The sequence below is a fragment of the Pygoscelis adeliae genome, unplaced genomic scaffold (genome assembly GCF_000699105.1).
Source record: "Pygoscelis adeliae isolate BGI_AS28 unplaced genomic scaffold, ASM69910v1 Scaffold1, whole genome shotgun sequence".
Classification (NCBI taxonomy): Eukaryota; Metazoa; Chordata; class Aves; order Sphenisciformes; family Spheniscidae; genus Pygoscelis; species Pygoscelis adeliae.
This window is the reverse complement of record NW_008824051.1, coordinates 1,687,966-1,703,658: the sequence shown is the minus strand read 5'-3', so window position 1 is coordinate 1,703,658 and position 15,693 is coordinate 1,687,966. Positions and strand designations below refer to the sequence as shown.

Sequence of the window (15,693 nt, the reverse complement as noted above, 5' to 3'; positions counted from 1 at the left end):
TAAGGAAGGAACTTTTTACGCTGAGGGTGGTGAAGCACTGGCAGAGGTTGCCCAGAGAGGTGGTGGATGCCCCATCCCTGGAAACTTTCAAGGTCAGGTTGGACGGGGCTCTGAGCAACCTGATCTAGTTGAAGGTGTCATTCAATGTTCATTGCGGGGGGGTTGGACTAGATGACCTTTAGAAGTCCCTTCCAACCCAAACTATTCTATGATCCTATGATAGTACATCTTTTATCACTCTTAATCATGAAATTGTTAATAAACTGCATTTTATTACTAATTATCACTCCAGCTCCTACTGTTCTATTAAACTACAGCTCTCATGGTAATGACTAATTAAAATCAGGTAAAACCTTTGTGTGTGTGTGCGGGGAACTATATCCAAATGCATACTGTAAATAGTAAGAGGAAACAGTTATTGGATAGCTTCAGGTTATTTCAGTCTTCACTCCTTAGAAGGACCTAGATGGTCCTTCCTCCAACAGTGAGCATGTAAATCTTTCTGCATGCACAATTGTTTTTTTGAGACCAAAAGATTTGATATTTGTAAAATCTGAATGAAATTTAGGAAACTTGGAAGTCTTTTACCTGCCTACTCTGGCAAAATTTGGTGTATATATATCTAATATTAAAGGAAGGGGAAATTTAAGTAAATGAATCTGTTATGATTCTTTAGTTCTAAAGGTCATACCCCATGGAAATGTTTCTAGTACGTGGAAATCAGATGACTTTTCAAAGCTAACTTTTTTCATTCATGGTTGAATCTTAATTATTTTTTTTCTTTCTATGTGGTACTCTTAGGTACAAAACCAGAAGGACTTCTTAGGACAAATTACAACTTGGTGTTTACAAACATTGCTACAAGTCTTCATGGATTTCATGACCTATTAAAAGGTGAGAGTACAGGAACAATGGTATGTTTCAGCTCTGCTTTTTTCTGTTTAACATAGCACACATGCACTCTCTCTGTAACAATGTTAAATGTGTAATATGTGATAAATCTGGTTTGTTTTGCCTTTACAAACTAAGATAAACTAAACCTACTAACTACTTGTTTTGGACATGCATGCATGTTTTTCACTCCTCTGTTCTGTTAGCTTTGTTATTCTAAGTTGCTGGAATACTTAGCTGTGGCACTCTAGATCTTCCTGAGCAGTATCCTTTTAGTTACTGAACTTCATTGCTCTAGTGGAACTAGCATACAGAATGGAATGCTATTGAATATACCTATTTTCCTCAGCTTCCATACTGTTGACCTAGTACCTGCCTTCAAAGTGGAATTTTTCCTTACAGTTTTTAGGTTGATTACTATTTTTAAGTCCAATGTATAACCAAAGCTTACAAAGAAAGAAGTCTTCTTTCCTTTTGAAACTTAACTTCCTCCTTGAAAATGGCTTACCTTCCTTTTGTCAGAACGACATGGATATTACGTTTTCAGTGAAGTGATGTTTGGTTAAAACTCAGAGTTTTAAACCACTGATGTTTCTATATATCTTAGAATTTCTGTACCATGTAGCTGTTCCCAGGGAGAAAATAATCCATATAGGTGAATTGTTTTGATACTAGTCAGCTGTTTAAACATTAGGTTTTTATAATTCTAACCAAAATGTTTTTTTCCTTGTCTTTTAGTAATAATGTCAATTATTACTAAATGGCAATGCATTGCCCCATTTTGCAGTGTCCCTGTTTAAAAAAAAAAAAGATACTATTAGAGATTGTACCACAAACAAAATGAGACACTAAACCAAGAGTTTTGTAACATAGATAAGTTTATTGATAAATACCTTCTACCTCTTAATATAGTTACTATAATGTAAAACCAACCCAACGTATACTTTATCAAAAGAAATAAAGAAAATAGAAGCTAAGTACTGAAGAAAACTGTCAGTAGAATTCATTAGCTAGCAACAGAAATGTTGTGCTTAACACCTCACACTCCCATACTCCAGAATGCTTGATCTATCACTTCTCTTCTCCCTTCCTTCCCAACCCAAACTAATTTCCAACTGCTTAAGCTTGCCTCAGATCATAACTTTGGTGGTGGTGGCCTGGGATTTCTCCATTCTGTAGCAATAGTACTTTATTGTAAAATAGGTGCAAAGTGTTCACTTGTCAAATAAGTAATTATTTTTAATTAGGCCAAGTTTGTTTTGTTCTTACTTGATAAATACTTGAGTTTTTTAAAATTTTGGTGCTGTTGAAATTCATTAGTGTATTTAAGCTAAGATGTTTTTGTGAATGACTTCCAAAGTTTTGTGGTTTTTTTTTCTCTCTGAAGACTGTTCTGTTGATTTTTTTTGCCTGAAAGAATTTTAGAATATAGGAAGTAGCATTCGAAATTTCTGGTAGTCTTAGATTTGCTCTGACAGAATTAAAATACTCTTCCCTTCGAAGTCATGTAAGCTTAAGACTCAGATATTGAACACGACTGAAAATTCTACCTTTAGTGTCCTGATGTAAACATATGGAAATGGAAAGTATACTTGTGGAATGAAGTGCTAGTTCAGTGTGAGCTTGGATCTGCTACATAGCTATGATTTTTTGGGATACAGAGTACACTTAAATATACACCTTTATTCTGCCTTGTGTAACAGGCGTGATGTCTGTTCCTTATGATCACAAACAGTTGTCTAAGGCAGTATACCAAAGAACTAAGAGTATCCAGAAAAACTTCTATACAACTCGCTTAAAGGGGAAAAGCGGTTGAAGCCTGAGGTCATAAGCTGAATTTGAAAATGGTTGCTTAAATAGACAAAAAACATAATTTGACATAAATGTGTTTTCTTTTTCTAGACATTTCCAAGCACTACAGTCAGAAAGCTACTTTAGAACAAGATGTTCCAACTGCCACACAGAAACTCATCACTACAAATGACTGTATCTTATCTTCTGTTGTGGCTTTAACAAATGGAGTGGGCAAGGTAATAGATATTTTTGTTTCAATGTGATGCCCTAATTTGTGCAGGTCTTTTTTTTTTTTAAATCTTAGTTGAATGATGTGGAAAATCTAGGTGTGCCTCTGATATTAATAATCTATAGTATCAGGTTTGTTCTAAGGTATTTTCAGGCTATGAGATAAAAACAACTGAGTAGGTGATAAAAGTAGATACTGTGAAGAGGATGCCTTGTGTTAGTAAGGTCTAAGTTATGTGGAAGAGCCTGTAGCTTGTTTGACTGTCTTGTTGTGAAGTCCAGTTTCACTAAATACTTGTCTTATTTTCTCAAGAGAAATTGCTCTCATGAATCTTTCTGGTCAACTTAATTCGAAAAAGTGACTCTTCTTGATGTGTCTAGATTGCCTCGTTCTTTAGCAACAACTTGGATCACTTCACTACTTCGTTGAGCTATGGCCCTAAAGGAGGAACAGAGTTCATCAGCCCTCTTTCAGCTGAGTGTATGCTGCAGTACAAGAAGAAGGCGGTTGCTTACATGAAGTCTTTGAAGAAGGTTTGTTCTCTATGCAAGCGTGCTACCTGAAAGCACAATTCAGTTGATAGTGGGTTATGCCAAAGAGAATACAAACTAAGGATTTTCAGTATTTGGAATGGATTTTCCTCTGAATAAGAATCTTCTTTCGTTAAGGAAATGGAACCCTTAGAGCAATAATGCTATTGAAAAATTTAGAGAGCATAGTGGCTCTCACAACTGAGGGTATGTGCCAATTCTGCTGTTACCCATTTCCACTAATTATTTCTGTGCCAAGACTCCAAGGAGAAGAGGGTAGCTGCTTATTTAAATTTCTTCTCATATTCACCAGGAGTATGGAGTGAATGACATCATATTCTTATACTTGCATTCACTGGAAGACAGTGGAGAGCAATGGGGGGGAAAAAAAACCCAGCAGCTGAAAAGAAGAAAATGTGCTGAACCAAAGGATTGAATACTGCCAGATCTCCCTGTTGTCTCCATTAAAATTAACAATTAAGTGATGGTGTACTTAACAGTTATCATTAAATAAATCACTTAATGCAATGTCTGTAAAGTGGACCTTAAGATGCATTTGATCATTAAGTGACACCTGGAGTTTTCTGAACACTTTTTAATCAGGTGTGCATTTTGGGGCAGTATTTTTTTTTGTGAGCTTAAACCATTTTTTCTACTGGCTGGTAAACACTTGGAAGATGTTTTTCTTCCCTTTACTAAAGTAAGGAGGGCCATAAGAAAATAAAAGTAGAATACATATTGTGATCTACTGTGAAACATGTTTTGAGGTCTCTTTTGTCCTGCAGCCTTGTGCAGATTCAGTGCCTTATGAAGAGGCTTTAGCTAATCGCAGAGTTCTTCTGAGTTCCACAGAAAGTAGAGAAGGCCTTGCACAACAGGTATTCTGGTATAAATTTTACTAACATATAGTTTATTTTAAAAAGGTAAAGTAGTATCAAATAGTCTCCATGTATTTATGTGTGTGGCTGTTTGTACATACATATGCATATACTAAGGCTTAAAATTAGACTGTAAATATCTTATTTGTAGAGTTTTGAAAGTAACCCAGCCTGACAAGGATAAGTTTTATCTGAGACTTGTTCTCCTATATCTGCAGAATGTACATGTAGTTATAAGAGACAGGATTATGCCATTGATGTCTTCATTTATAAATACAAGAAGTCAGGCAATCTTTAATTCAAATAAATGCAAAATGAAGACAAGAATAAGGCATACTGAAGCATTCATTTCTAATGTTATGTACTGTTTTAAGCGCTTTTTTGGACTATGCGGGATTTATTAGCACTGGCTAACAATTTTTTTCTTTTCAGTTAAAGTCTAGTAATAGATTACAGTTTATCATTCTTGCAGTGTGCATATATTTTTTTTTTTCTGGAAGGTGAGGCAGAGGGAGGTTAAATGGTATTTAAAAGGCCTATACAGTTTGCCCATCTCCTCATAAGAATGAGAACGGCTGATTAATACGAAAACTTCTTTATTAGCTTGAATGTTGAGACTGTGCTTGAGTCACCGTCATTGAACTTTTACAGAAGAAAGACCAGTGGTTCTTTTTTGTAGTGGCCAATATTCAAAGTGTACTAGTAGGGATGAGATGAATTTCAACAGAAATATGTGGAGTGATATGATGTATACTGTTCCATAGTTGATTTCTTATCTGGACAAGTGGGCTCTTCTGTCTGTGTGAGGTGGGGCAGCTGGAAGGGGAGAGATTGTTTGTCTTTCTAGCATAGAACAAGACAATGCTAGTGCCAGGCACACATCTTTCAAGCTTTCATAAAATTTTTCCCTGCTTTGATTTTCACCTAATATGGTGTTGCCAGTTCTATGAGCTGTAACTTTGTGATGCATGTTTCAGACTAATTAAATAACATGGTCATTTTCGACACATGACCACAGTTAAGTGTACAGTTTGAATCAGTAGCTGTTTACCTGCTGCATTATTCATTAGTTCACTTATGTAGTGGTTTAAAATAATACTGTATTCAAACATTCCCTGTGCATGACTTTTTTCCCCTTGTGTTCAGTAACCTGGACTGTGAACTTTCCCTCCTTAAGGTCCAGCAGAGTTTGGAGAAAATTGCAAAACTTGAACAAGAAAAAGAACACTGGATGTTGGAGGCCCAGCTAGCTAAAATAAAGCTAGAGAAAGAAAACCAAAAACTGAAGAACTCTCTTAGTGGACATTTAACTGAAACTATACAAGAGTGGTCTGTTTTGCCAAATGTAGCTGAACAAAAGAAGGAAATCACAGAAAAGAGTCCAAGGGAGCCTATTAAAAGTACTAGTCTGGTAAGTAGTGAGGCCGCACCTCGAATACTGTGTTCAGTTTTGGGCCGCTCACTACAAGAAGGACATCGAGGTGCTGGAGCAACGAGGCTGGTGAGGGGTCTGGAGAACAAGTCTTATGAGGAGCGGCTGAGGGAACTGGGGTTGTTTAGCCTGGAGAAAAGGAGGCTGAGGGGAGACCTCATCGCTCTCTACAACTACCTGAAAGGAGGCTGTAGCGAGGTGGGTGTCGGTCTCTTCTCCCAAGTAACTGGCGAAAGGACAAGAGGAAATGGCCTCAAATTGTGCCAGGGGAGGTTTAGATTGGACGTGAGGAAAAATTTCTTTACTGAAAGAGTGGTTAAACATTGGAACAGGCTGCCCAGGGAAGCGGTTGAGTCACCATCCCTGGAAGTGTTTAAAAGACAGGTAGATGAGGCGCTTAGGGACATGGTTTAGTGGGCGTGGTGGTGTTGGGTTGACAGTTGGACTCGATCTTGGAGGTCTCTTCCAACCTTAACGATTCTATGATTCTGTGATTCTAAGTGACCTTTTTTCTTCAACAGAGAAAAATCCACTTTCTTCAGTAGTAGTACTGTTTGATCAGTGGAACACTAATAATGAAAGCTTTTTGGCTGTGTTGAAATGGATTCACACTTGGGCTCCTGGTATTAATAGGGATGTCAACTGTAAGAAAGAAACAATCTACTTAGCTCAGCATTCGATAGAATTCTTCCTTTTTTTTTCTCCCCACTTTCCTGCTCCAGGATAAAAATGACCTGTGGATTGTTTTGAAATCCCCAGTTTTGAAGTAAACTGGCATCTTAAGTTTTTGGTCCTGTATTTGATCCATTAGGAATGAGGAGAATGGCTTTTTGTAGTCACAGTGCTTAATGTAACTCCCAGGTCAACATACTTTATAAATATTTCCCATAAACCTAAATCTCTAGTCCTGTTGAGGTCAGAAAAAAACCCTCTTGACTCTGAAGACATTCTTCCATGAAGCTAGCTATTCACATACACCCCTCTGCTACAGAGTTCTGTCAGTGCTTCACACTGAACTGTCAAACTGGAAAGAAGGTAATTCAGAAGGTACTCAAGAAATTCAAGATGGGTTTCCTTGCTCTTGAACATGAAAAGTAATGTTTCAATATACTAATGTACCTCTGAATTAGTTTCACGTAATCAAGCAGTTGCATAATCATACAAGCTAGCTGCATCTTGTTGCTTCTATTGCTTTTTCCCCTGTGTACGTTGTAAGGCAAAGGATATATTTGGAGAGTTGGTGTCAGCTTTAATTCTGTTCAAGGCATTAATGTATATTATTACTGTTGTGGTAAGTACTTAAATTTGGTTTTAGTTTTAACTGTTGCAAGATTTTTTTTTAAACTCCTATGACTGAAGCTGAAATTACTTGTAGCTATAGTATCTATTTTTGCAGTTCTCACTTAGGACATTTTCTTCCTTGTTCTAGATTGGAATGTTGACTATAACTGCTGATAACGAAAAGGTAATCTGTTTTAAACATTATCAAAGTACATCTGGTAAATACTTCAATTCTGATTCTGTTACACTTATTCCAAAGGTCTAATTACCAAGAATGCTGTCATATAATGGCATGAGTCACCCATGTAGTCTGCATACTATATCTTCAAGTTTCTGAAATCCATGTATTTCTTAACTTTCTTCTGTTTAGTGAACTGCTATCTTTTATTCATGTAAGCAGTTCGGAGCAGTGTGAGCTGTGGTCCAGGTCTGTTCTCTGTAATTTGAGGAAAGCATTGGTCTGTACTTCAGTAACCTGAACTGCATTCCAAGCCTCAATTCTTAACTCTTGAGGAAGGGCTCAGGCTGCAAAAAAGTCACTGACTGTAGTGCCTGGTGTTTAACACTTAAGTACAGGCTATCCCAAACCAAAGGTCACACCAAAAGAAAGCTCGAACCAGCTGTCAGACTAAATGTTAACTCCTTGTTTAGCACTGCTATAGCATAATGCTTGCCCCAGGGAACTTAACAGAGTAAGATTCAGTGCTTTCCCTTTTCTGACACTGCAGGGAATTGATGTGTATTTTAGTTTACTCCCCCTTTTCTTCTGAAGGTATGATTAAAAAGGGGGTGGGAGCCAGATAGTAACTAATACAAGTTCTTAAAAGCTACTGCATAGTGCTGAACTTGAAGGTTCATGTCATGTGAAAGCTGCTTCTAGTGGGTTACTCTGTAACTTACAGTAAACTGGTGAGTTGTGTTGTGGGTTTTTTTTTAAAGTTCAAATGTCTAAACAAACTTCTGGAACATGCAATGTATGAAATTGTTCTGACTGTTGTGAGCTTCTGAAACTTAGTTATGCGAAGGAATTCTTCCTTGTTGGGAAAAGCCCGTAAATTTTTCTGTAGATGAAAGCAGTCCATTTCTACAGTGGGTTTTCATCTTCATCAGAGACTTGATATGTTAAATCAAGCTAACTTCTTACATCTTCAATCAGCTCTTTGTCCTTTAAGGAAGTCTGACACTGAGAGTCACCATCAGAGTGAAAAATTGCAGAGTAACCCTCTGTAATTTCTCTATTGTGTTTGGTGAATTTATTGCTTTCGGGTAGAGCAGCCAGGCCTCAGGAGGGAAGAAGAGAAGTCAGTATAGAGGACAATGTTGTGTTGCAAGTATTCAGGCTACTAAACATAAATATCTGTCTGCTTAAATTTTTGCTTTGCCAGGCTCCAGATGCTGAGTCTCGCGAAGACCTGATAAAAAACCACTATATGTCAAGGATAGCAGAACTTACATCTCATCTGCAGCTTGCTGACAGCAAATCAGTACACTTTCATGCTGAGGTGAGCATGCAGGCAGTATCTACACTGAAAACAATAAATCCCTTTTTGAACTTTCCACAGGCAAGTGTTATGACAGCGAGTTAAATATATGGAACATAATGTTTCATAAAAATCTGTTCCTGGAATATGTGTTTTGGCTGTGGTCTAGTGTGCATAGAAATGGATACTGTAGAAAGACTTTTTTTAATAAATCCTTTTGGTAGCCTTGTCTTGGGTATATTAAGAAGGACAATGTGTATCATGTATAGGTTTGTTCATATAAGCCAAAGCAGCTGGCGTTAGTTACCAAGCTGGTTTTAACTTCACCTTAAAGTGATGTTGGTGTCATTCAAAAATATTTGAGTGTATCATGAAGTGATGAAAAAAGCTCTCCTCTGAGAAATTGGTTTTTAGGCATAAGTTATACTGAACTTCAAGAATTAACAAGATGATTCATTGTATCTATGACTTCCTGTTTTCATTTCAAATCCTGGGTAATTTTTCTTGAAAGTAGTGGCCACTTCAATTTGTGTTATTAACTGATGTGGAATATACCAAAGCTCCAGGTTGACAGAGCAAATCCTTTTAAATATTTTTTTAATAGTAGATGACATAGTATGGAGGAACCATCTTTCTCTGATCTTTGAGCAGTGTATGAAATGAGTTGTTTGTGTTGCTTTTTACTTATGAAATATTTCCTAGTAATTATGTGAAAAATATATTTAGAGGATTGGCAATACGGTAATTCTATAAAATGAAACAAAAATTTAATGTTAACTATTACATTACCTTTGCATTTAAAAATGTGCACAAGCTCTGACTAAGTTTCTTGAAATGTAAGGGTTACAGAAAGATGGAAATATCCAAAGCAATCAGTTAAAGGTGGCACAAGGCAATACTCTGGAACTAACTTTCCTCCCTTCTACCCTCCCTATCTTGTTCTGATTGACAGTGTCGAGCACTTGCCAAAAGACTGTCTTTAGCAGAGAAGTCCAAGGAATCGCTCATGGAAGAGTTGAAGCTAGCTAGTCAAAACATCAGTAGATTACAGGCAAGTAAAACGTTGTATAATTAAATAGATGCATTTCATAATCGTGTGTAAGGGGAAGTTGGAGGAGAAAAAATATGACCATTGAGTGTGGTCATGCCTTTACTAGGTCGTTAGTTATGTCATGTAAAAACTCTTAATGGTATGTAGAGAAGAGACTTAAATAACACACTTCAAATCCCAGGTATAAAGTTGAAGTGGAACATGCTTGCGAGGAAAAAGTTATAGTAGCCAAGCCTGTGTTTTAGCACATTTGATGTTAAAGCTTTTTATGAAAATGGTGGGGTTTTTATGTCAAAAGCTGTGGTTGTGTGACTGACTTCAGTGGCTTGTTTCCCTCTGCAAGGGGAGGATTACTTTGTGTACAGCCAGCACTTGCATCTACTGAGAGTTAGATGTGATACTGACAAGGCTGACTACACATCAGTCCATTTAACTTGTCCTGTTCCTTAGAAACAGGACTAGGAAAGTGATGAAAGTGCACTTTCCTAGATGATACACTGAATTCTTAATCCTTTCTAGCACCTGGGACTGAAAGTCTTAGAAATGCCAGGGTGTTTTTTTTGAGATGGATAGCTTAATATTAAGCAAAAATAACTTTGGGGTAATCTTTAGGAAATCATTGTTAACAATAGATAATAAACTCTTATACCAGGTGTCCTGGGAATGTCCTGTCCTCTTGTCCTTCCCCTCTACACAGTTCAGAAAGGAGCCAATAGTAAAATAAAGTATAGATAAATATTCAGTGTTTAAATGGCCTTGTTTTCTTCAGTAAAGATACGAACTAAATTTGCTCACCTGTCTGAGATGGTAAGTACCTAAAATGCTCCATACAGGCAGTGAATATGATGATATACGCTTAAAAGAATTGTTCATGAACACAAAGTGCTCTTTTGTTCCTTTAACAAATTCCACAATCAATATCCAACTTGACATGAGATGTTCATGTCCAATTTCACATTAAACTTCCTAAGAAAAGGTAGCAAGCGCACCATTTGTACGTTTAGTAGTCTGTGTAATACTGAATCATAGAATTGGTTAGGCCGGAAGTGCCCTCTGAAGGTAATCAGGTCCCTTCCTTTGGTCAGAGCAGAGAGTTCAGATCAAGCTGTTGCATTGGGAGTTTCCTGTACAGCCATCCTGGCCTTCTGCCACAGTTGCTCAACTTCCTAAGTATTGGACTGTTCTTTGCTCTGTCCTTGATCATTCAGCTTTCCTGGGCCCCATTAACTTCCAGGGCAGTTTCACCTGGATCTTGCCAAGCAGACCTTGAAAAAGCCAGAATCCACTCTTCTTAAATCTCAGGTTGCTGTAATTCTACTATTCATCTTGCTTGCTTCCCTCAGGATCTTAAATTCCTCTAACTCATGGTTGCTGCAGCCAAGGCTACCATTGGCTTTCACATCCCTGACCAGCTTTTCCTTATTTGTGAGTAACAGGTCCAGCAGAGAGCCTCTCTCAGGCCTATTGATCACTGATATTGAGAAGTTCTTTACCACACTCAAGGGAACCCCCAAATTGCTTGCGTCCCATCTTGTTGCCCTTTCAGGAGATGTCAGGGTGGTTAAAATCCCTCATGAGGATCAGGGTCTGGAGTTGTGAGATTTCTATCTGCTTGTAGCAAATGCCCCCCATATCACCCTTGTTGTTCTCCTCTGATCTTCCTACCTATGAGATCTTAATTGTCTTCACTCTTTCATGTAAAGCATGACTTCTCCCCTTCCTATCCTGTCCTTCCTAAAGTGTCTGTATCCCTTCATGGCGCTCTAGTCATGCACACTATCCTACCATGTCGGTCTAATGCCAGAGAGATCCTGTTTCTGCAACTGCATGTGGATTACTGATTCCTTCAGCTTTGTATGCCATGGATATTCACGTACAGGCTGTGCCCTAACCCTATAAACTTTATTTGTTTCTCATCTGGAAGCAATGTTGGAAAACTTAGCTGTTAGTCTTTTATGTAAGCCATAAAAAAGTGGGGGGAAAAAATTATAAAGGAAACAGAGCAAAAATAAGGGGAACAGACCATGCATGAGACTTCAGGTAAAAGAAAAATATCCATTGAGTTTCTTTCAGCAAGTGACTTTTTTTTTCCAATGGTTTAGCTTAGTTGCACACATTCAGCATCAAAAGTGTAGCTTACTAAGTGGAGACAGAAATTGGCTGCTTTGCCAGTTGTCACTAATATTGAGCCAAAGGCTTCTGGTTATATTTTTTTTTCCCCTTAGGATGAATTGATGACTACAAAGAGAAGTTATGAAGATCAGTTAAGTATGATGAGTGACCATCTCTGCAGTATGAATGAAACATTAACTAAACAAAGGGAAGAAATTGATACACTAAAGATGACTAGTAAGGTAAGTTGCCAGGTGTTGACATTAGGCACTGGCTGCAGTTTGGAGGTCTGTGGGTTGCATTTGGCGTTCCTGCGGTGCTACCCTTTAACAAACCAATTCACAAGCTATAGTTCTTACTCTCAGCCAATTGGAAAGAAAACTCCAAACCTGGTCGTGCACATTTCAGTGAAGAAAAAATTCTTGCAAAACATATGCGTGGGGAGAAAAGAAACACTTTATGTCACTGCTTCAAAGTAGGGTTTCAAAGTGTACCCTCTGATGGATGATCAGCACCTTTTTTTTTGTTTATCTGGTGAAAATAGAACTATTTGCAAATCCACCTAGTGATACTGGGTGTTTATGATTAGCATATTGGTAGGCGTGTCCTTCCTGCACTCCTCTCTTGGTTGCAGCATACTCTGTTCTTGGCAGCTATTCTTCTTCTCTGTTTTATTTCCATATTCTAGCTTTTCTGTGTCTCATGTAGGAATGAAAAACTTGCCATTTATATTCTTCTGTAAACTTAAACGCACACTTAAATTTTTTTCCAAGCAAGGAGTCTATCCATTTACCAGAAACAAATTTTTGACTTACCTTAATGATGAAAAATACAGAAGTCTGCTGTTTTGAGCAGTCAGTGCTTAAACCATGGTGTATCTTACTCTGACGGTTCTAGGGAGAAACGGATCCTGTGAAGGCCTTTACCTCCTTCACTAGTCTGGCTGTGAAACTAGTAAGCTAGCATTATTCTCCTTAATTGTGGAATGCATGGAAGCAGATTTCACTGACGGGTTAAAAAAAAAAAATCCATGTTTTGGTTAAAGGTCCCACGACAGCGATTTTTATTTTTTAGAGTAGACTCTTCCCCTCATGTACAGAACTGTTTTTCTCCAAATGTCTGAGTGTTTTGACTTGGCATTGCAATCTTTAAAACTACTTTTTGGTGTATAAGCTCTTGTGTTTTTAGAGGGAAGCTCTTGGCTGCATACTGACCATAGCACTTCATGTTTTTACAAAATGTTTTCTGGAATTTTACACTTGTCATACTTTCAAGACTTGAAGTGGTACTCTGTCTGTAAGGAGGTTGTTTAAAATCTCAGAACAGGAGACATGGATTTTCAAATGTTGCCACAATTCGGTTGAAATCAAAATGATGCAGTTAAAGCCATTATCACTTGGAGAGAGTTGTTGGTTAGATTAAAAACAAATGTTATCTTAAGGAAATAGGAAGACAGAGAATTGCCAGCAAGTAACTATTGCACAAAAGTTTATTTTAAGCTACACGTTTGCTTTGTGGAATTGTTGCAAGTCAAATGTGAGTTGGTTAGCTGTAGAACAAATTCTTTCCTAAACTAGGAATATTCTGTATAGACCAAGTTGAAGTTAAATTTGTTTTGGAACAAAATGATACGGTGGGGGATTGATTTTAATTTGAGGCAATTATCCTGTAAAGTTTATATTTGAAATATCACTTAAGGGTGAATTACGATTTGACTTGCCTTTACTGCCCTTACAATATTAGTGGTGTTAATACAATTGAGTGTCTTGGGACATAACTCAAATGTCTTTTTTCCACAGGTTTCAATTGATGTAAGGTACTGTTGTGCTTATTTGAAATATCTGCTACTTTCCCTTGTTATGCCTGTAAAGATAGAGGGATTTTCAGAGCAAGCCGTTACAAGCTTCCATTATTAAAAGCCTATGGACTGTTTATTATCAGTTTGACTGTTCTTTGTTTGCTGTAGGCATAAATTATCAGACATCAGGTTTTATGTTGTCTGTATAGATTTTCTTATCTGAATTATATGTTTTGTTCACTTGTTTCTTGTTGCAGGGAAATTCTAAAAAGAACAAAAATCGATAGCTTACAGCTCATCAGCTGTCTTCGGAAGCTGCTGCTGCACAGGATGCAGTTAGTGAAGGTTCATCGTCTAATTCCTGTTTGTTACAGGAAGCAGAGGTGGTATTTGGTCTAGTAAAAACTGATTTGGTGCTGTAAATGGCTTTAAAATAATTAGAACTTGTAACAGATAAAACAGAACTTAATGTTGGCTCTAAACCAGGAAATACACACTCTGTGGATAATTTATATAGTAATTGCCTTCAGTTTTTACTGTGCACTTTTTAAAACTAGGTTTTAATTTCATGTAATAACTTCAGATTTTGTATATTTTCAAATACGATTATGCATTAACAAATTTGGATCAGTGCAGTAGTTGTCTATTTTTGAGTTATATGTTAAATTGTCACCATGTGTACATTCCCTTACTTGTTAATAACAGTTTAAAAATTAATTTTGAGGCTTTTTTGGCCATGCAAGCTGTGCAGTTACTGTAAATGTCTTATTCCTGTTCAGAGCCCTTTTGAATTAATTGGAATTGTGGCTTTAAGTGACTTCTATAAATTCACACAAGTAAATGGGGTCACTATTTTATTTTAGGCTGCAATAGTAGAAACTTCCGCTGCTTGTATTTGGCACTTTGGATTTTGAAGTAAAGAGCACAAATAGCTGAATTGGGATACTTCTATGAAATTGCTTTAAGCCCTTACTAAGGCATTTTGTTTACACATATATGTATATATATTGGTTGAAATAGCTGTTTAAAGCTAGAGGAAATTGTGATTGTAACTTGCCCCAAAAGAGTGAAGCAATATATGTGTGTAGAATAGATCAGCTTACTGTGCTCTCTTACAAGTAAAGAAGAATATGAAATATGTAGAAGACTTAAACACTGAATTTGCAGAAAGTCTTCCTGGAATTAAGTTCGGATGGATTCACTGGGGGGATGCACGTGGCTTTTCCTGTGTTTTGGGAAGTTTGTGAACTTTAGGCCTCTCCTAAGATTTTTTTTCTTTAAGTGAAGTCTAATACCGTGAGTTCTCACAGCATTGATTTTTTTTATCAGATGCTGTGCTGCTTCACACTTTACAGTGATCTTCTGTTCCATAATTTGCATTATGGCACTTATTTGTCCCATAAGGGTTTACTCTGATAACAGCTGTGTTGATATGTATTATTAGTATGTAATAATAAAATTGACTACATGAAACCAGCTTGACTTTTTTCTTGATTCTGGTTATACCCAGGCTGCACGATGTGGTATTGTGATGAGATGTTAACAGCTATTCCCAGTGAGGTCAGCTTAAGTAATTAAACCAGTCTAGTTACTCTTAGTAGTGCTTCTCTTTGTTTGAGCCAGACTGCATTTCTGTGCGTAATGCTGCAGCGTGCAAAGTACACCGAGTCCACGTTAGTATTTCTCACCTTCTTGACTGCTGAAAGGCAAACAAGCACCGTATCTGTAGTGATCACAGCTGTGGAGCTGCTCTGGTACAGTTTTTCCTTTTAAAGACAAAATGGATGTGGTCACGAAACTGGAGAGGAGATGGGGAGAGCCTGCATGGTTTCTTACTAGCATCATGTTGAATTAAAAACTACACGGTGGTGCTAATGAGGGTTGGGAAGTGTTTACTTTCTTTCTAACCATTTTATTGAAGCAGATACAGCTTCAACTGTTTCAATTAGGGTTGGAAGCTAATTGCTTTCTTCCAATTCTTTTGAAGCTGCCTTTGCTGAGGACTTTCATCTTGCAGTGAAGGTACTAATTTATTTTAATCGTCTGGATCAAATTGCTGAACTTCTTAGTGATGCTACTTCTCATAGGTGGCTGCATTCAGAAAAGGGTTTTGCTTATGCCATTTTTGAAAGGCCTAAGTAAAAATACGCTTTGAAGATTGAGCGTTTAAAAAGTACATAAAAAAGTTAAATGTATCTGTTATCTCAATCTGTTTT

At 37.3% G+C, this 15,693-nt stretch overlaps 1 protein-coding gene across 1 annotated transcript in view; it reads left to right on the top strand.

Annotated features, from left to right (window-relative positions):
• Nucleotides 1–14,953, top strand: part of PPP1R21 (protein phosphatase 1, regulatory subunit 21) — a 34,584-nt gene extending 19,631 nt beyond the window's left edge. The window contains exons 13-22 of the mRNA XM_009333613.1: nucleotides 802–894; nucleotides 2,794–2,921; nucleotides 3,295–3,447; nucleotides 4,230–4,322; nucleotides 5,500–5,733; nucleotides 7,184–7,219; nucleotides 8,421–8,537; nucleotides 9,469–9,567; nucleotides 11,793–11,921; nucleotides 13,735–14,953. Coding sequence (XP_009331888.1) covers nucleotides 802–894; nucleotides 2,794–2,921; nucleotides 3,295–3,447; nucleotides 4,230–4,322; nucleotides 5,500–5,733; nucleotides 7,184–7,219; nucleotides 8,421–8,537; nucleotides 9,469–9,567; nucleotides 11,793–11,921; nucleotides 13,735–13,764 — 1,112 coding nt within the window. The 3' untranslated portion in view covers nucleotides 13,765–14,953. The remainder of the gene's footprint in view (nucleotides 1–801; nucleotides 895–2,793; nucleotides 2,922–3,294; nucleotides 3,448–4,229; nucleotides 4,323–5,499; nucleotides 5,734–7,183; nucleotides 7,220–8,420; nucleotides 8,538–9,468; nucleotides 9,568–11,792; nucleotides 11,922–13,734) is intronic.
• The last annotated feature ends 740 nt before the right edge of the window (nucleotides 14,954–15,693 follow it).